Source organism: Bombus pyrosoma, linkage group LG16 (genome assembly GCF_014825855.1).
Source record: "Bombus pyrosoma isolate SC7728 linkage group LG16, ASM1482585v1, whole genome shotgun sequence".
NCBI lineage: Eukaryota > Metazoa > Arthropoda > Insecta > Hymenoptera > Apidae > Bombus > Bombus pyrosoma.
In genome coordinates, this window is record NC_057785.1 from 6,791,806 (window position 1) to 6,814,128 (window position 22,323).

The 22,323-nt window shown below is 37.1% G+C and overlaps 1 protein-coding gene across 9 annotated transcripts in view; it reads left to right on the forward strand.

Annotated features, from left to right (window-relative positions):
* Nucleotides 1-22,323, forward strand: part of LOC122576262 (cAMP-specific 3',5'-cyclic phosphodiesterase-like) — a 357,163-nt gene that overhangs the window by 157,723 nt on the left and 177,117 nt on the right. The window contains exons 1-2 of one of the 9 annotated variants that reach the window (XM_043746297.1): nucleotides 3,910-4,168; nucleotides 4,553-5,062. The exons of 5 other annotated variants lie outside the window; for them this stretch is intronic. In XM_043746297.1, the coding sequence (XP_043602232.1) occupies nucleotides 4,974-5,062 (89 nt within the window). In that variant the 5' untranslated portion in view covers nucleotides 3,910-4,168; nucleotides 4,553-4,973. Of the gene's footprint in view, nucleotides 1-3,909; nucleotides 4,169-4,380; nucleotides 5,063-22,323 lie in introns of those variants that run through there. 3 more of the 9 variants (XM_043746298.1, XM_043746299.1, XM_043746295.1) reach the window with 3 other exon arrangements.

Consider the following 22,323-nt stretch of genomic DNA (forward strand, 5'->3'; position numbering starts at 1 on the left):
ACATTTTTCTTGGTTGGAAAAAAATTTGCGCGAAACGATGAAAACTTCGCGGTTAAATAGCTTCCATCGTTAATAAGTAGGTACCATTTATGATGATATGCTTTAAGTAGATGGAAAAATTCTTAAAAGGATGCTTAGAGACGGCTGTATCCCGACGTGAAACATCAAAATGTTAAATTGCAGGAATTTAACGAAAATCCAAATTTAACAAGTAGCGTTGATAATCCCGTACCATAAAAATTTTTAAATTTTAAAACATTCACGTACGAGAAGACGTAATCCATTTGTACTATATTCGAAATTGCAATGCACGGAAGGCAAGTGCAATAAATAAATAAATAGTTACATACATACATACGGTAATTACTAAAAATCCAACATTATTGTTATGTCAATATATTCGCGTATAAAATTGTTGCAAAGAAGATTTTTTAAAAGGCAGCTGTTTATCGATGCAAAATATCAAAGTGAAAAATTGTAGAAACTTAGGAAATTGCAAATTCAGCAATTTCCATAAAGAGTGTCGCACCACGAATGCATATACATCCGCCATAATTACTACAAATCCAACATTATAGCCAGTATATTTAGGCCAATATTTAGGCCAATAGATGCCAAAGAGTTGGTGAAAAAAATCTTTTTTCCAATTTGTACAGATTCGTGAAAGAATCCTTTGAGAAAAAGCTTTTGTCTCGTTGTACGCGAAACGCCAAAATACAACGTCGCAAAGAAATGCGAAGAATGTGGGAAAAGGGAAGGTCGAGAGTCACGAGGGGCCATTTTTGTTTGCGGCGATCGCGAACGTGACCAGCTGGCTGTTTCGCGTTATGTTTAGAATCGCCTTGATCGTCATCAGGTCGCCGATTATTTATCGTAAACAAGAAATTCTGCGCCGCGACGTATAAATGGTGGGTGCGCCCAGGGGCCAATTATAATGGCCCGTATTTCGGGAACCGTGGTGGCCAACTTCTCGTCGCTATCTCGGCTTTTTCTACTTGCCAGCCACGTGTCTGACGCAACGTGAATCGTAACCTGTTATAATCTGGCCGCAGGACGCTCGCCAACTGGACCGCTATTAGTATAATGAAGAAGGAAAGGACCATCTGGCTACGCGGCTTCCGGCTATCAAACTGTGCACATTTCCAACTGGCACATTTTTTAAATAGAAAAGATATTTTGGGACCAGGTGTTCCAAATTTATTTCAGAAATTTGTTATTTCTTTAGTTTGCTAATTTTTGTTTTTGCAGTCAAATTTCCGCCAATTGAAATTCGGACACTTCAAAATGGGACATTTTCAATTCATAAAAAAGAAAATATATTTAAGGCGGAAATATTTCTTCACTCGCTTGACTTTTAATTTCGCAGACTTTTAATTTGACACTACAGCGCTGCTCAAATGTTTCAGTTTGAATTTCCCTAATTTTGTTGTATCTGAAGTTGATATATCGAAGGCTATGCAACACGAGCTAATATGGAGTTTAATCAAATTCTCCGTTGACACGTACACTCGTGTTCTTGAACTTGGAATGCGAATGGAAAGTTGTCAATTTGAAAGAAGTCTTTCACAATACTTTACATCGAACTTAGTCAGCGAATTTTGTATCAACACTGTTCTTTAACGTAAGACGTAGTTAATATTCTGATGAGTAATAAATCTATTAAAACAAAGTCTATTATTAAACAACCCATAAATCACGCACCTACGCATAAATGTATGTACAGAGTGAAGACGCAGTCAGAGAGTGGACGAAACGATTTTCAGTCGCCACTTCTACCGTGACTTGGCTTCGGCTATTGAATGGTTGGCGTGGAATATTCCTCCGTCTCGAACATCCAAAATTCTTTGACTATTCTAAAATTATTTTTGACAATTCGACGATCGCTATTGCAAATCCTTCGGTGTCGCAGAACGTCGCAACGTCTCCTCTCATCTTCGATTTTCAACGTTTCCAGCACAGCAAATGGAATAATTTGGAAAACTACAAGTTTTTGTTAGGAACAAGAGTCTCTTTTGTCTTCTCAAAGAGACAAAACTTTGTAGCAAGCTCTTTCACGTAGAATAACCTGCTCTGGCTTCTATCAAAATTCCAATTTATCCTTTGTATCTAATTTTTACTCGCCCCGTGTATTATATTATAATAACGCTTCTAATAATCTTTTTCTGAAAGAAAAAATTTCATAGCAAACCTATTTTTTACCTATTTTTTCCACGTACAATTACTTTCTTTATGGTCGCGCTGTATCTTCCAGTGTATCTAAATCTTTCATCTAAATGTAATTTAAAAAATCTTTCTATCCGAGAGAAAAAATGTTATTCCAAGTTTTCCACTTATACTTTAATTTATAATTCATCTGGTATATTTAGTCGCAATTTTAGCGATATATCAAGATAAAAATCATCGGGAAAGAGATTGAATAGCACGAGAAACGATTTGTTAAATCAGTATGCCTGGCACAGAGTTTACCGGGGATTAATCGCCACTTGTCACGATATTGGCGTATATTTTGTAAACGTTTCGTTCTCTTTTCGTCGAGCAACACGTGTCTGTAGAGGTAAAAGCGCGAAGATCACGACGTTTGGACGTTTGAATCGTCCCACATGCCGTTGATCGCGATATCTCGCCACGTGTTCGATCGATCATGCGTACGGAAGGACAGTTGAAACAGTTATGCGACAGTCACACTGCATTTCTGCCAAATAAAATATCTAGCGACGACAATTTCCGTCCGCCACTTCCATTTCCAGGTTTAGGAATCTCAATGACGATAAATTTATAAATTTCGACCAATTCTCGTGCATTCTTGGTACTTTCTATGCAAAGTTTCTTCCGTGCAACTGTAAATTGCTGTAAATTTAATTTCGTTTAGCCAAGATACGGAAATTTTCGTGATTTCGTGTTACAGGATTTTAGATAGTCGTATTTTTTTTTTTATTTAATATAGTTAAAATGTAGATTTTGAGCATCCTGAATGCTTCCTGTAGTTTTGTGTTCGAGAAATTGAAGTATTTGTGACTTTTTGTTTCGCTCCATTGAGATACGAATTTTGGAAATTTCCGTAGCATCTTGCGACTCTGCGCAATTTCAAGTTTCTCAGATTTCTAATTAATCTTCTTTAGGATGTTAATTTTAGGAATTCTGAAGGTTTTCTGTCATTTTGCAAATTTTTACATATTTGTGTCTTTAACATAGCTTCGTTCATTTTCCTAATTACTATAATTAAAAAAAGCAATAAAATTTCCAAAGGAAATAAACGGAATAAATAAATAGAGATTTACTTGTTACAAGTGTTCAGAAGAGAAGATTTCTTAAGTTTGGGACAAACTGTTCCGCCAAAGTTCGATTCGAAGTGGCTTTAGAATTTGGTCGCGTCGCCTTGGAAATTTCAGAGACGCGTGGAAGAAAAATTCATCCTGGTGACGTTGGTACGAGTGATAAATAGGGCCTCGGTGATGTTTGGCCGTGCCAACGACTCTATAAAAAATGTCACGTCGCGAAAGTTTTGTCAGTGGTGGTCAATCGTATACTCGGGCCACGAAGCAATTTAATCTTTTCAATTCCCTCGAAATTCAATCGATTTTCCTATTTATTTGACAAGGGCTGCTGCTATCGTTTATTTCGTTTTGAAACTTTCATTTGGAAGCAAAAGTCATACGTACGGAAATTTGAGCATAGCCGAGGAAAAAGATCGAGAATATCGCGTTTGTAGGAGGAAAGATTTTGGTTCGGGACTATGGCTCTGTAAGTGACGGAATATCGTGGTGAATTCGAAGGGAGGATTCCTCGTTTCCTCGCAATTTTCACAATTTCCCACGACGAGGACCAGATCCTCGAACAAACGACGTCCGTACGCGAGAAAAGCGACGCTGTTGAAAATAATCCGACTCGCTCTATAAATACAATTCAGTCTTGTGCGGCGCGTCGCGAAGTTCGGATGCTTATCTGTCGTATGTGTTCGGTGTTCCTGCGGTGATTTCCGGCGCTGATAAGGAAATGTAAGACGTCAGAAGTCGTGATCGTTGCTGTGAAGCCTGTGTTTCTTTATTTCGGTTCGCAAGTCTACCGAAGGATCTTCTTCGTGCTGGTTGATTAATGTTTTCAGTTCAGTGTAGCACCGCGACGTTTGTAGTGTTGAGTGTTAGCTGGTGAATCGTTAAGCGAAGGATCCGTAAGATCTTCGTTTTGTGAAAATTTGATTTCGCTGTCAAATTCTAATTCGATGATTTCTATAACTACGAATCCTATCAAACACATCAAAACCCAATTATATGGAGAAACAGAGTTCCAATTTGCCTGATCCTTTGCTCTGAATAATTTCCTAAATCCTTGTTTGTTAAATCTCCTACATAGTATAGTTTAAATCCCATAAAGAGATTCATTGAAATCTGTATATTCCGCTCACTAACTCGATTAATTTGTGAAAAATCAATTCCAAACCTTGTTAAACACAGCAGAACGCAAATTCCACAAACTCGTTCCAATTATAATTCTCCACTTTAAATCCCCAAATCCCTCTACTTCTATTTATTAAAGCTTCTACATTAAACAATAGGTTGTATTTTACGAATTTTTTTACGAAATTTACGAACACGCGATCCATCTTCCTGCAACCTCGCTGTTTATCGAAGAATCGACTCCGAACTCTGTCAAACTCATCAGAGGAAATTCCAGTTTACGTGATTTCATCGTCCTCAGCTCTTCCATCCCTATTTTCCCACGACATCAACTGAAAACCTTTTCATTTCAAGAATCAAACCTTGTCAAACCTCGTCAAACCTCGTCAAACCTTGTCAAACCTCGTCAAACCTTGTCAAACCTTGTCAAACCTGGTCAAACACTGGTCCAGTAGCATCCACCAGGTCGTAAGGCTTCGCTATGAAGAATCTGCAGAAAATAGCCGCTGAAAGGATCCTTCTCGAAGCTAGGAGATCTTAAAGGACCAATTGGAGGATTCGCGGAGGACAAGCGTTAGGATGGAAAGGCTGAGTATCGCCGAATCGTTGCGCAGGAAAGATAAGAGAAGGCGCAGGGGTTGGACGGTGGTTGTTGGCAATGAAATACGGTGAGTAGAGCATAAATCAGCGATGTTGCAGCTTTTCTCGGGCGTTTCGTATCAAGATCAGAGAACTGCTCTCTGGAGAGTTGAACAGCTACTTCCGCGCTTCGCAATTGCCGCGCTGATGTCTTTATTACGAACAGCTAGGAATTATTGCGTTCGTGTTAGGGATACTGATATGAAGCCAAGAAAATCTCAGATCGTTATTTCTGCGCCTCTGTTTGTGTTTTTGTCGTGTGACGAGTTGGTTTTACTATGTTTGTCATGTACGACATCGTATTATCTTTTGACTGAAAAATTATCTTAAATCAAAAAGAATCGACAAATCTTCGATGTTTTGCTGTACACTTTGATATTTTGTTGTAATTATTATTTTCTCATCGCAACAGCATTGGCAACTGTTATTATTTGATCTATTCGTCTTGAATTTATCGTGGAACAGTAGGAATACGTCACATAAGATAATGCTCTCCGGATATCCTAAAACGTAGCCGATAGTGTTGCAGAAATTCTGAAGAGACCACAGAATTCCAAAGTAGAAAAGCGTAAATTTAGGACGCAGGGAACCGGAAGTTTGTGAAGCGGGAAACCGCATGTTTCTCAAGTAGCAAGTCCCGTGAATAAGAATTCGTACGGTTTGGTCTCGACATTGTATTTTGCGTGAACAAATTAGGATTAAATTTTGATGAATTTAATTACCAGAGTTTTCTCGACAATATTGTACTCTGTAAAATTGTTTTGCAGATTCCTATTGCACGAACGTCGGTAACGCGATTTCCAGTCCCGGTGGTTGGTAAATTTTGACTCGGACGGCGGTGCCACCTTCGGCTGTGTTTCGAAAGCTCCCTGGACTTTACGAAACTCGTAGATCAATATCACTCTTGATAATCCGCCATCTTTCTGAAACTCCATCCTCTACTTCCTCAAAACCAAGCCAAAAATCTCTCAAAACTGTCCGATCTAACGTATCACATCAGTCGACGTTCTTCTCCAATTTAAAGAAATATCGTAGAATTTCGAAGGAAGAATCATCCAAACGCGATATCCTTTCGCATTTTTCACAGACTACGCGCACTTTGGTTTTCCAATTTCGATAATGGAAGTTCGTCGCACTTAACTACGGACGATTCTAAATAATTATACGTAAAACCAGAACTATAATTATAGGTAGAAAGAAAAATCATGCGAGATTAACTATGAATAAGTTAACCGAGTAATTATAGATTTCTGCCGATGCAGCGAAACCAGCACTGTAATTATAGACAAACTAGGAATCATAATTGTGCCGATAAATAAACCAGCAATTACATAACTACGGTTAGAAATAAACTTCAATTCGTTACAAGTATCTATAGACATACTGGGAATTTTAGGTGCATAGATTTCTCTCTATATATAGCAACATGTATACTATGTTTACGTATACCAAAACCAGAACTGTAATTACCGATAAACTAGAATCTATAATTCTAGCAATAAATTGCAATAAACCGGAACTGCAAACTACGTAACTGCGATTGCGACTAAACTTCGAATAAGTAGAAATGACTTTAGACATATTGGAAATTTTGGCTGTCTGTATAATCAAAGCGGATGCCATAATAGAAACTATAAACAAACTAAAAGCCACGAATGTAATTGCAGATAAGTGAAATAACTCAGTACAATAGTTAGTATAGCTGTGCTGAGAGGTATAAATGTGATAAGTTAGAAACCATAATTACAGATAAATAGCCAATTATAACAGTTGCGTTGCTGTGGCTAATCTAAAAACCATATTGGTGACTGTAACATTTTTAAAACACAAATTCTAAAAATTAGTATAAAATAAATTTTCAATAATTTCCGATTAATTAGTAGTATATTTCCAATTAACAGATGTTAAATGAGATGTGTAGAATTGTACAGGTATCAGCCAGGAATTTATAGTTTTCAATTCCTCGGAATAAATGGTAATGGCCCTCGTAAGTGGAATGAGCGCGTATGTAGTCAGACGCGGCATATATTACTCAATGCTCCACTTTAAAACTTCCCATCCAATTATCTTCAGCTCGCGTTTCCATTAAAAAATATACCGTTTACAAAGCTGTTTCCTTGAAAATTCCAACGTTCATTTTTCTTTAACTTTGCAGCCGGGCTTGTCTCGATTTAATTCCCTCGCAGATTTCTCTTTCGGATTTAACGATCCTGTGAGTCATCGAAATATGAGAAATTTATCATTAAGCTTCTCATCGTTCCAGCTTTACTTTATCGTATTTGTAGAACAATTTCTAAAGCCTCGCAGCTGCAAATTTCATATGAAATTGGATACTGTTGATTTTTCTTTTTGCCACGATATCGTGAAATTCCGTACGTAACTTCCAATAATCTGAAATCCTCGTGATTTCGTTATCTTCTTTCCTCAACTAGCTTATAATTATTAGCTTTATCTTATTTTCTTCGTACTTTAAGATTAATTGGGTTACAAAACATCGCCATTTTTCGCTTTCTCTTATTTTTGTCGTTTTTAAATATTTCCTAAATACTTTGTTAATATTTGAATATCTAACGTCGATCGTCTATTTATTATAAGTAGAATTAAATAGAATTAAATATCATAAAATCAAATGTCAACCTTGAAATGAACCGAAACTTTCGGATGGGTTCGTATTTTATAAAATTTTATAAAATTTTATACGACGAAATGTAAGATAGATCAAATAGAATTAAATATCATCATAATTCACGCTGTGTTCAATCCGCTAATCCAATAATACTAATTAAGAGTTCCAGTTAATTATTCTACGTTTGGTTTCACAAAATTTCCATTATTCAATATCATGGAATATCATTTAATTAACTCGCCGATAATTCAAGAGTAAAACAATTTAAAAATGCAATCGTTGTATAGTTGAGACACAATCGTTCTCCTATCTCATTCGCGCTTTTATTTAACTAAAATATCTGCAATGATTCAGTCTGTTGCAAGCCACGCCGAGAATGCCAGCCTCTAAAACGCTATCTCGCGCACGACGCAAATTTAAAGCTCGAATTAATGACACCCTGTGACCCTTTGTTAAATCCTTCGTCGTTTTAAACGTCACGCGAACGTACCACCTACGAATCGATTTGTAAATTGCAAATGGCTTTGTCTGATTTTTAAATCTCATTTCCGATACAATTTCCCTTTGGGGGGATAAAAAGATTTCAGACTTGCCGATTAAATCATCACAAATCTCGCCGGGAGAAACGAAATTCTCTTCTCTTTTCATTGTGAAAGAGGAGAACGAGTTAATTTTTCGGCAACGTAAAATTCCCTTATCTTCTTCGATGCGATATAATGTTACCTCTTAAAAGGATAATGATTAATTGTTCGTGAAAAAATGCTACCGCTTCCTGATACCTTCAATTATACTTTTTCGTTCTCCCTGCGCGATGATGAAGTTTTATTAAAGTCTATACGAAACACCGGCGGCGTATTACTCATGACAGTTAATGGGCTGCAGGCTATTCAATTTTTCATCAGCCGCGTAAACGGCGGAGGAGTTGGAACAGCTTCGTACAGTTAATGAAAGTTTCTAGTGTGAGGCGTTGTTTCCAATTTTTCTCGATATCCACGTGCAAACTATTTAAAAGTCAATTGATCGGCTCGACTTTTCAAGAACCTCGTCTTGCGTGTCGCTGGATAATAGTGTTCGTGGTTCGTTCACAAACCAACCAATTTCGCTATTTAGATTAGTTTCTGTTGAGGTTATTTGGTAGAATTTAATCCTAAAGTTAAGATAAATAATCTGTGGAAGACAGAATGTTTATGTTGAAATAATATTTATTAAACGATATTCATTAAACAGAATTACAGAACCAAATGTATTTAAAATATAAGTGAGTGATATGGTATAATTAACAAAGTGTGCAGGTAAAGAATTTATGGATTGTTGACAGTTGGCCAGGTACTCTCAGACTCACTGTAGGTAAGTGGCCCAGTATGACCTGTGCAAGTGTCCTGTTCAAGTGCCTGTGTAGGTGTCTGTATAAGATTATTTGCGCCTATGCGTGTAATATCGTTGTATTCCAACATTATTAGACGTATAAAGAGAGAGAAACGCGTGGATAAATTGTAAGGTAGAAAGTATATTTTAAATACAGAAGTGTAAGTACAAGTAGGAATATAATTTGAGCTATAATTGAGCCATAATTGATCCAGATCCGCACGCTAGCAGTGTTACCCTATAACCGAAAACTTGGAAGCCAACGTCGCCTGTCTACCTGTTTATGGTCTGCCTTCGTCCCAGTCTTTTGTCTATACGCTGTCGATGGCTTCGGTGCTTGAGAAAACTAAAAAAGGCCAGATGTAGAGTTTTCTTAGAAGTGGTGACCACTTCAACAGTTTCAATGCCTCGCGTGACTCGGAATTTTCCCTCGATTTACAGGAAATTGGTGTCGTTGGATCACAAGATCGAAAGTAGACTTTGTTAAATGAAACTAAAAATTTGAAAGGAAAATATCCCATTTATATTTCGTCGAAATATGTTTTACCAAGATAAAGTTGATTCTACGCTTCCGAGTCTCTTGGAACAGAGATTTTTGTGTTTAAGTAGAACGTATCCGTGTCTGATCGGACGCAGAATATCGTTTAAATCACAGGAAGTGGAACAAATCGCAACGGAAACGGAAATAACAGAGTCGTAACAAACTGAATAAACGACAAATGATGAACCAGTTTCAAACTTTCGTTTCGATACCGTGTTGACTTTAAAGGCCAACCAGAGTGATCTGAATTTCCTTTTTCGCTTTTCACGGTTCTTTCTGCCCACGCCATCTAACCGGCTAGTTGAAACAACAGTGGCGTATTACCAATCTGAGTCAGCCAATATTTACATCGTGCGCAGCATCGATTGTCTGTCCGAATACTTTCCGCACTTTCGATATTTGCGCAACTCATTCTCGCGAGGCCTCGAATTCTTCGCTCGCATATACAGCGGAAACAGAATATCGTTTGAAATTCTATTCGCTTGGATCTCCGTGTTTATCGAACGCAAATAACAGATATATTATCGCCATGACGGAGCATATTGCGAATCAATGGGTTTTTAACGGAGAGTAAGAAGTTAATCGACGAATGACGAATAGTAGTCGATCGAAATAGACAATGGGGGAGAAATCTGATAACTGTGAGTGGGAAAACTTAATTTCACTGACCTTTTTTTATTGTACAATCTGGCTAGATTAAATTTACATTCGTTGAATTTTTGTAATTTATTGGTAGGGAATTGGATATCAACGATGTTCTCTGTTTTCGAAAACTTGCTTTACGTCTAGCTTTTACTAAAAATTGTTCTGATTAAAATGAAATAATTTGAGACAAAGTTATTCTAATTTCTAGAAAAGATAGATAACTTGCTTTACGTCTAGCTTTTACTAAAAATTATTCCAATTAAGATAAAATAATTTGAGACAAAGTTATTCTAATTTCTGGAAAAGATAACCAAATTTGTAGAAAATTGTCTTTTATCAGGGTATTCAGAAGAAAATCGTTCTTCTGCTGATATGAGAAACTTTATTAAAGTCACTATCACAGATTCAAGATATATTTATATAATGGTAACAGGATATTAAGAAAATAATGGTATACCAGATCCATTAAAGATTTCTGTAACGTTTCAAATAGATTTATTGCGAAAGTTTTCAATTCCTAGCGACAGTATCGCCTTATTTCTTGAAAGAAAAATCCTTTTACCTTCTTTCACTGTCAACCGTATTTTCCTTTTCTGCGTAAGGATAGGGCTTTATCGAATATACTGTCAAAAATAAGAAATATATTCAATCAGCTGCGTGTACCGGTAATGCAACAAAAATATGAAGCATTATTGAATATAATAAAACAGAAACTAACATTTGTTGGAATATTTAAGAAAAACTTATTGCGAGTTTCTTCAATACCTGTTGGTAACTTTCATTGGAACGTTGGATCAATTTTTCATTGAAAAAATTTTCGATCATAAAGTTCTAAAAGGAACGCTGAAGAATCTGCGAAGATTCTTTCACAACTTTTGAAAATTTTCTGAAGATTCTCTAAAGGTTTCAAGAATTTTTTAAAAGAGAAAGATCTAAGAAATGTTACTGAAAATTGTAGTCACCTGTTCTCTGACTATATCCAACTCCAAGTACCAATTTTTACTTTTATACCCTACAAATTTTGTCAAAATATATTCTACAAACTTCCATAGTAATCTTTTCAATCTTTTCTCTGCAAACGAAGATTTTTGTATTTAAACAGAATATACCTGTATCTGACCAGACTCTGAAAAGTTCCAATTGTTTTCGCATTTTAATGAACCAGTTCGTCGAATCGACCTGCAATAATTAAAATACTTTATGTACCACCTGTCGAAACCTTAACATAGTCAAACAAGCCCACGTAACCTTACCTGAACATAATCTCAACCTAACCTGAACATAACCTCAACCTTACCTGAACATAACCTCAACCTTACCTGAACATAACCTCAACCTAGTTACACGAGCGAAATTTTTAATTTCTTACTTGTTCCATTGAATCAGTTCACGGTTGATAAATTCCATCGTATTTCACAGTTTCACCTGATTTTAGTGCGACTGTGTGGAAATTTCCCGATGAACTTTCAGCGAACGTCGCTCGGTATTCTCGTTTGACTAGGGTTTGCCATTCGAATTTTCGGAGAGGCATCCCTTTTGCCCTTTTCATTCGCGACCTTAATTACATACCAGCAGGCTAATTGATTTATCGATTAGTCTACGCTCGTCTGGGAAAGTTACAGACACGATTCAATACTTCCGGGTAAATCCAGTTTGTTGTCATTATCGGTGACCAATGAGTTAACGTTTCAGGCTTCAGAAATTTCCCTCCGATATCGCTTTACTTCCTACAGTTTCGTATCGTCCCATTTTTGGCAGTTTGAATAACTTTTATTTCATTTTTTATTGGAAATGTATAAGCGTAGGGAAAATGTAGAAATTGTTGTCGATATCTCAAAAATCTCTCCTCTATTTTTATTAGACCGATCGTGGTTATTTTTCTGGTGGAAAGATTTTCATTTAATTTTTATTGGAATTGTATCAATGTCCGCCTATTTTTCTACTGGAAATATAAAAGAAAGTGCAGTGACATGGGGATCTTTGTTCAGATTTTAGTGAAAATGTATAAACGCAGAAAAATATAGAAATTCGTATATTTTGGTATCGAAACAATTTTTTTTTTTTTTTTCATTTTTATTAGACATTTCGTCATTTGTTTTCGGTTTCTAGAAGAATATTTAATTTCTTTCGTTTTATGACTATGCAGAGTGATCGTATATAATTAAACTGTATTTGTGAAAGTTCTTTTACAATTTTCGGTACCTAGAGAAGCATCATTCAATTTTCATTTCCATGAAATCGTACATTCGTCGATGTACCTGTGTTCAAATTTCTACTCATCTCGTATCTTCATTATTTCAGGTGTTGCTACTGTGTCTCGTATGAATTATGCTTTGGGTATTTCTCATTACTTTAATTTCTTGCGAGTTTTAATATCCGTTATGGAAACCAGATGTAACTTTTTAATTTTGATAAAATTCGTTATAAATGCATATTCCCTTGATTCACTTACTTACCTTGTAAAATGGTTAATTAAAGAAACCTGCGTATTAAACTTTTCATCGGTGCACTATGCAACCTTCCATCAAAATGTAAACTAATTGCTTTGAACGTGCTACTGAATATATTTCCCAAGCAGTACCATCCTTTACCACAGAATAATCTCGTTTTTGTCTTTGACGTTACTGTATATTCCGTTCTATTAACTTAATTAACGAAATCTAATTCAATTATTAAATTTGACTAACATGCACATCGATGTTAAGAATAACGATACTATTATTATTATTATATTAAGTAGAAGTTTCTCAAATACATCAATAAATATTTTTTATTGTTACTTGACTATAGTTAGGAAGGTCGTTTTGAATCTTTTTACCAGATTTGGTAGTTCAACAAATCCTGTTTAATTTTTATTCGACGTTTAATAGAACTTCATTTTCGCCTCCTTTTTCTCTTTCGATTCTTTAATTACCCGTGGAAGATAATTGGAGCAACATTATTCAATTTCTTCTTCTTTCTGGAAATATCGATATAAATTTGCAGAATATTTGCGGAAAGGACACGGTCTCCTCGGTCAATACCAACTAATGACAAAATCCGCATTTTTTTAGTTGCCAGTCCATACGACCCGCATTTCCTTAGTTGCCAGCCCATACGACCCGCATTTTCTTACTTGCCAGCCCAATAAAATTCGTATTTTCATGGACTTTGCCAAATGGATGATAAATTGGTCCCTAAACAGATATAAACGAAATTCTATTAGAATGATCTCTTTAATCGATCACGATAGAATTGTATTTGTATTCGGAATCAAAAACGCGACCAATCGGTGGAAACAGAGAAAATGAAAATGAGAAATTAATCGTCGAACTGTATGGACAAAAATTACACGGAAGGACCTCCGACAAGGCGCAATGAAAATTCGTAGAAATCAACGGTGTCGATCGCCTCGAATGTTATCCGAATTGGCATCTCTTTGGCAGAAAACGGAAAGGTGGAGGGCTGGCTGTTATCTGACAAATTAATCCTCGCCTCGCCGTGTTAGAATGAGTTGAGATTTTCCGCGATGACGTGTTTCACGTAGATAACGCTCGATCGCGCGTGCAGAAACTGGCGTGTCAAGGATCTCTATAAATAATGCCGGGATCGTACGAATTCGCGAAGACGATGTGTTTTCATTCGATACATATTCCATTGAATGCAACGTGATTGCATTTCCTTATATTTGCGTACGATATACACTTCCGCTCCAAAAATTGTTTGATGGTTACCATGTTTGCTCTGAAGCTTGGAAAAATTATATTATTCAAAAAGCATAAGAAATTAATACATCGATAGTTACATTAAACAATTTTTTGACCTAACGTCAACATGCTTGTAATGATGTTGTCAATGCAGAGCAGTTTATCAGTTTATTTTAGAATTAAAAAAAGTTCCAAAATCGTTGGAGAATACTTTGCCAGAGGGACAGGGAAACCAGGGAGCAACCAGGTTTACGTTTGCGATCCAGAATTATCAATTTTCCACGCGTCCGCGCTCTTAACAATCTACCTCCGTGATAAAGCCATCAACAGCCGCTTATCTATTGCGCAGGCCAACAAACAAGTTGTCTAAGCTAGTCACATACAGTCCCCTGGCGATTAGAACGGTCGAACAGTTCCAAAGATAAACGTCGTTTCGCCAACCGACTCTCCTCCAGGGCAGAATTAACTTGAATCGAGTTTACGTGACAAACATAACCTCAAACTTAGCGGCGAAATGATTCTTTCGTTCTTTTCCTGTCTCCGGAGCTTCTAGATTAGAGATTCTATGTCAAACTGGGTCACACGTTCCACGATTTTGGTTAAAACGTCTTTCTGTTGCTTATCGTTGGCTAAATATAGCGTAGATAATGATCTTACTATAGTGGCTCCATCTACACTTGCCACTAGGTAGAGTTACGTCATATACACTTTCTGCAATTGTCCTCTCTCTATCGTTGCTGTCATTCCTGTCATTTCTTATTCTGCGCAGATAAGACAGAGACTAGTTGCACCCGGTTTGACGCAGAATATGAAGTTGTTGTTGTTGTACGATGTTTTATAGACTTGTGCAGCAAAAAACATCACGTATATTCTGTCTGGAAGTTCTTTCCAGCGTGGGTCGCGATGTTGAAGCTAACGCGACTAAGCATCACTTGTATCGTCGCTGTTGATAGCGCAAGTAGGTAACAAGGAGGAGCAACAGAATGAGAAGATCAGTCTGGCGTATCTGCAGCATGATTTCGTTCGAGTCTTCTGTTAGGTGCGTGTGAGGTGGTTTGTATAATGTCAGAATTTGGCCGGTTAAGAGAGCGTGTAAAGCGTGTAATATGAGAGACTAGATATAGTGTCCTGCACTATTAAGATACCTGTGAAAGCCACTGAGAATATGAAGCAGCGATATGATCTTATTTAGATACGGCGACCAATGTAACCAAACGTGACCCAATCAGACTCACATTTCTTTGCCTAGCTAGTTTCTTTTTTATCTCAGTACAGTACAATCTGTACAATCTGTTCTAATCTGAAGATTAGAACTCACACGTGTTCTGTATCAACTTTCCAAGAAGTCCACGGAAGACTTGTAGCAGCACTAGATAACAAAACTTTCCAACTGTTTCTGTTCCGTGGCTTGCTATACAAAGACCCTATTCTTATCCGGACGACGGCAGCGCTGTGGTTAGCGTAATTGGTTACGAAAGGTCCAGACCCATGTTCCAATCCCGACACTCATAGTCCTGTTTTTCACGACTCCTAAATGAGAAGAAGGGAGCCGTCCGGATGGTTGGAATGAAGATCCCCTAACCCAGATGAAGAGAAAAATCTTATACACCAGCGGTACCTATCACGACCGACCTATCCACCTTAGATTAAAAGAGAAAATGAATTTATCTTTTCTCTTCCTCGACCTGGCCTCTACCACGCTGGTCTTATTGTACAGATACGATCGTTTTGTTAGTTCATAGTTGGTCTTTAGGTTGGTTTATCGCTGGTCTTTGTCGGTTTAAGAATTTAAGGGTAGGGACATTGGAAGCATCCAAATAACGTTCTCATAATTCTGGATTTACATGGAATTAATGGTGGCAACTGATTGCGATTTTGATGGATGACAGTTCGGTTTGGAACACAACCAACGATACTTCGTAATAACTTGGGCGAGACCACTCGATGTCTATTTGAGTTCGATCATTCTCTGCCGGCTCGATTACTGTGCTGATGTCATAAATTCAAATGTGGCCCACTTGACGTCAGTATTCACTCAAAATCATCCAACAGATATCCAATTCAGATTTATTACGGTAAAATCATTGCCTATAAGAGCCAGGTTTCGATATGATTAATAGGTGTAATCGGTTTGAAATGAATAGTTGTAGGAGTTTCAGGAGAAGAACCGCTGGAATTGTAGTCGGATGGAACATTTCAACATTTGCATTCTTCCAACGTGTAATGAAAATTCCTTTCCAAAGGGTTAACGGTGTGTGGAAAAACCGAGCGGACAGGAAATTCGTAGCGATGAACAGCTGTGAGAATTTTTTGGTAAATCGACAGTTCGCTGTAAAGTCGATTGCAATTTATTTTAGTTAATCTTCCATTTGAAAATTGTTTTAATTACACGTCGACTGGAAAATTATTTCACAGATACGGGTGTACGATTCGGCTAGTAATATTACTCGATTCGTGGCCTTAGTTGGATGTTCCAAATGATAAGAAGCTTTGTTAGCATTAGTAGTTAATTACAAGACAGGGATATTTGATAAATTCACAGACAGATATTTAATGGATCGAAAATTAGTGGACGTAGAAGTGTAAAGTTTCGACGATAATATTATTATAATTGCGAGTTTAATGCGAAGTTTTCAAATGAACCGAGCACTCGAAAGCATAATGATGGATAATTGCGGAAGGAGAATTTCTGGTAAATTGAGAGAAAGGTGTCACACGGATTCGAAATTAATGGATCTGAAGGCAAAGTTCCGCAAGTACGGCTATTAGTATTCTGGTTTTATACTATATCGCAACTTCTCTGATAAATGGAGTAATACGAAGCTTATCAGCAGCGATGGATAAATATGCGAGGAAAAGTTTCCAGTGAAACGAAAGACAGGCGTAACGTGGATTCCGAATTAACAGATCCAGTCGCAAGAAAGTAAAATTATTTGTTCGCTCAGCAAGTAGTATCATCGAGGTCGCTTTCGAGTAAAAAATCCTACGACAGATGAAATTTTTAGTAATCTGTGCACAAGCGTAAAAGACGTTCAAGTTGCTAACAGATAACTACGAAACTCTGGATTATTAACATCGGGATTATAGTTTATGCTTAAGTCTGTGACAAACAAAGTGCTAAGAAGCTTATGGCTATCACTAAATAATATTTCCTGGTTCTAGTGATAATTCTGTGACCCAGTTCGCAATCCGAGTTTGAAAGGCAGCAAACGCGAATGGTTTGGGAAATCACAAGATGCTTGCAGATTGCACGAACCATCATCCATTGACAGAAGCCTGACGCTCTGACAACACGTTTCTCAGATTATGACTTTATGGTTTAATGAATAATTCATACGAACGACTGCAACTCAGTGAGCAACCTATTAGGAGGATGTTTAGGAGGATGGATGTAAAAGTTGAGAGTAAATATCCTTGAGATAATAGCTGTGTATTTCGCGTATTAATAATTTATTAGCAACCTTGCTTATGCTCCTTCGCAAAACTAAATAAATTCGCTAGAGTAATTTGAATGTTTTTCGAAACAACGTTATGCATGCCGCGATACAAGACAGTCCGATGTGAATCACAGAGAAAATCACTGTCGTCGAGGAATTTCCTCTGGACGTGCTCAATTTCAAATATCCGAAAATTGCCACAAAATTGGCAAGTTCGATGGGAAATTTTGAAAATAATAGCGAAGCACTCGCAGCGGTTCGTAGTTGTTTAAAAGCGAACATTTTACGTCACGATCGTCATCGCTAGAAAGTCATCGTCAAAGTCAGTTTTCTGTTACGAAAGAAGGCAAAGGATTAAAAGCGACGAGTCGAGCAAATGCGAAAATGCGCGATACAAAAGTCGGTGCATTTACACGATCTTTGTATTAATCGAACAATTGCTCGGGATCTGGCAATCGAAGTTGAAGAAGGCGGGTTTTCATCGGCGTTGCGCCGGAAAATGTGGGAAATATTGGAGGACCGTAAAGTGGCGCGCGTTGAAAGCCAGAAAGCTGAAAATAATATCCGGTTACATGGACGTAAATGAGAGATCGAATGGCGTGCATGCAGGTAAATCTGTTTTTCGTGAAGCGTATAAAATATTCAGCGGAATCAAGTTCATCGTGAAACGAGATTAAAACCGAAGTTCAAACATTATTTGCCTATGTGAACTTTGAATTTAACGTATTTTTATGTTTGCAGTAGTCCCACGTGCCAAATACAGTGGTCCGAGCCGTAATTTTTCAGCGATTAATTAAATCGAATTAACGAAATGTCGATCTCCTGTATAACGCGCTATCGATCACACGAAACATTGATAAACAGAGCTAAAAATAATATTTGAGATCGAAGTGCGGTAAATAATATTGCGAAACGTACTGAGTGAATTTCAACTCGGTTGTTCGAAATGGCAAAATTAAAAGTTAGGAAACTCTACCAGTATAAAACTTAAAAAGTTACAAACTTCTTCAATGATCAAACCAAGCAACCACGAAGCTCCAATTTAATTACTCGAAAACACACAGAATCAAAAGCTATCGAAATCTTGCAATTTAAAAATTAGCGGCCGTAAAATTCTTCCACCGAGATCGAACGAGTCACAGAGTTGCAATCTCAAAATCGAAAGTCGCGAAAATGTTCAATTTCATATTGCCATTCCATTTCTGAGAGCAACGGAGATCCGAAAATCAAAGCACTACGTTAGCCCGTAGGCGAATGGATGAACACGGAGAAGGAAAAGGTGGGGGGATTGCTATACACGGTCGTACGAAAATATTGCAAGACACGGTAAATATTTGCCTTCTAGTCGGATACAAGGTAGACAGGTGGATTCGCGTATAGTGCAGTCGCATTTTGGAAGCAAGCCATCGACTGTATCTTTAACTTGGGTTGACTAAGCTGTCCTGCGGCGGCATAGCGGAGATGAAAGGACACCGGAGCCTTTCTTTTGCATTTTTGGGAAAATCCTCCAATACTTTAGCCTAGATTCTATCATAGCCGTAATTAGGCAATTGTCGTCATTCAATCCGATTGTATTTGTCCGAGATTCGTGACAGTGGGATTGGGCTCGGAGTGACACGACTGGCCGCCGAACGTAGCAACGGTCACGGGATGCCTGACGTTTTGCCTGACGAGGGTGCGGAGTGGCTGTATGGTTCTCCTTAGAAACGTGGTTGTGGCGGCATACGGCCTCGGGAACGGGCCTAGTCACGTGTGATTTTGCCTCGGAGATGTCGATATAATGGGACACACGTTGTATTAATAATCAAACTCCAGGCAGAAACTGCCTAGCAACGTCGATTGGAACTTCCTCGATGCTTCCAATCAGTATATAACAAACGAACGCAATCGTAAAGAGAGGAAAATTTTCATCAGTCTGTTATTCGTGCGATCGCCTTGGAAAGTTACGTATCGCGCAGTATATACCGAGCGTCCCAGCAAACGTATTTTGCGCTTCAAAGTATTCTACGTCCAGTAAAGAGTTATCCTGTGGACCGTGGATTCGTTATTGAACCCAAGAACACTGTCAATATCATCTCGCGTGTCTAAACACCGCGGTTATTCGTCAAACTTTGTAAAAAGTCGTATTTATACCTGTAAGTATAATCTCTGTCGTACAAAACGATGGCTAATTCAAATGAAGAATTGTTACGCGCCCTCGATTCTAACGATAATGTGACATATAATTTTGTGTGCAACGCTAGATTAGCCGCGTAGTAGTGACACACGTATGCGAATATGAGTGTGTGAGAGTATGTGCGTGCACAGCGTCTCGTGAAACAGATGAATGTAACTGTTCCATTGGCAGTGTGGTATGGAAGATGGTGAGGCAAAGAAAGTGCTGAGACGCGTGCAAATGTATATCGACGAATATCCTGGGAATCGTTTATTAAATAAATCTGTGACTATTTTAATATGAATTCTAAGCGTAATCTTAGCGTTCCTTTACTTTTATTTCGGCGATTAAGATCCACAATTGTCAACAGAAAGCTACCGTGACAACGAGTCCTTCGTACACTGTGATATCGAGTGCAGCAGTGGAATTTCGCTGACGGTTTACCTCCATAAGCTCGTTCTTTCGCTGGATGGCCATTTTCATAGCGAGCTCTAATGCATCTACGAGAAACTGTCAAAATATTTACGAAATGATAAATTTCAACACCGTTGTACAGCTTGCGACTACTTTTAGAAACGATTTACGAACCTCGTTCGAACATTACGCGAATATACTCGTGTATTTTGAAGTAGAAAATATTTACGTTGAAACAACGTAAATATATGTAGGATGTAAATATATTTATACAAATGTTTATTGATTTGTGTAGTTTTACCGCGTAATGACATTGATATTCGATTTGCAAGAAATTGACCTTAATTTTAATGAACTATGTTGTAATGTAATGGAATGTACTTTTTATTATTAATATATATTATTGATAAAAAATTAATTAATTACATATCATAATTAATTAACTTATTACAATATAATTACAATAATTCAATAAATTATTATATTATTGACAAAAAAGAAATGTTTCTAAGAAGTTAAAAAATTTTTCCCAAATAATAATCTTTCACGAGAAAAATTAGCAATTTCTGAGTACATAATTCCAACAGATGAGAATCTCTTCTTCACGATTGTCGAATAATTATCGATCATCTCGAAGTAAAATTTTCTCCACGTTTCTCCTCGTATTTCTATTTCATGAATTTCGTCTTCCGTAGATGTAGATGACATTCCTTTGAAGGACGATGGTAGTGGACTGGTGTGTCCGGAACGTCCAGACGTCACAGGAAATAAAACTGGAATTTCGTGCCGGAAGGAATATTGCGAAGGTGATGGTGGGAACGCGATATCCATAGGACCAAACGATCGATCTTTTCCCTTTGCTCGGCTACCATTATTTACTTGATAGGGTCCAAAAGAGAGAGTTCATGTTCCTTTGAAAACATGGAAATCGATAGACGTACATTTTTTCCATATTTATATTCCTTGTAACGTCTATCAGAAAACATGATATATAACCTTCTAGTGAATTTTTCCTTATCAAACGTCCAGTTATTATCAGGTTTCTAGTGTAACACCGATAGCATTGTTGAAAATTATTCGATTCCAGAATGCTAGAATTATTTACAATTTTCAATTTAGCGTGAAAGTGAAGTTTTGGTATAGTTTTTAAAAAGGGGCGTTTCTTTCCAGCATTTCTTAAAAGAAATCGATTGTTAAACGATAGAAGCAGAATTTTTGCAATATACAGGAGAAATAATTCAACAACATCTTGGAACTTATACTACAGACATACGGAGGACTCGCGAAACGCAATTTTCTGAACCTTCGTGAACTTTGAGATGAGAGAAATCGCTGTTCTCTTTGAAGCAATGACCGTAAAGAATACATATTTCCTAGCAAAAAGAGTAGCTTTATGCTCCCTTTTGAAACTGCCTGATACGCAGCCAACAATAATATCCCTCTGTATTTCGATTTATCAGATCTTTTTGCTCACTTTCGTCGAGAGACAGCTCTACATGGAAAGAACTGCCTTAACCTCTGGCTACGTGATTCTTCGTTCAAAAATTAAAAAAAATTTCTCATGTTCGATAGCAAGATCAACAAATTTTCTTCTTCTTTGGAAAAAAATTTTCTTCTTCAGAATTACAGATTCCTTTTCCTTCAGGAAAACTTGTCCTGCCCATGTGTCAAAGAAATGATTTTTGCTTGTTTAATAGAAAAATATAACAAATTCTTTCTTCTTCGGATAAATAGTTTCTTGTCTCGAATTATAGAAACTTTCCTTGATAATGCTTTCCCTCTTTGAAAAAAGTCTTTCCATTCAAAAATGAAAGAAATTCATTCCACTTCCTGGGATAGATGATCTCACGTTCTCAAAAAATTCATTCTCTTATTTGCTTTTCACTGATGTTAAGTATTTTTCATTCGACTACTATAGCGTTCAATCGCTATATTCAACGCTAATAATTTGGGTGAAATTTTATTAGCATTGTCAAAAAGTAGGATTAAATTTCGTTTCAAAAATCATCGGTAACTGAAGCTGAACTTTGACCTAAATTCACCTGGTGATCGTGATTGGAAATTGTAAAGCATCGGGTTGATGAATGACTGAATCATATTTCATAATTGGTGAACTATAATTGATGGAGCGGGTCCATTGTGAAAAGTTTCACAGGCAGTTACATTCGCATTTCTCATTCGCCGATTCTGTTATCAAAATCCTCAACGAAGCTATATTTATTGCATGAACCTATTAGGCTATACAATGGCGATATAGCGGAACAGATAGCTTGCCGAAATGTATAATCGACGTTAAACTCTCATTTTGTATCACCAACAGTTTTCATAAAAGTCTTTTACACTTTAAACTTTTATTTAGAATCATTATTTAGAATTTAGACTGGTAAATCCAGATTGCATCGAATAATGGTTTAATCAATT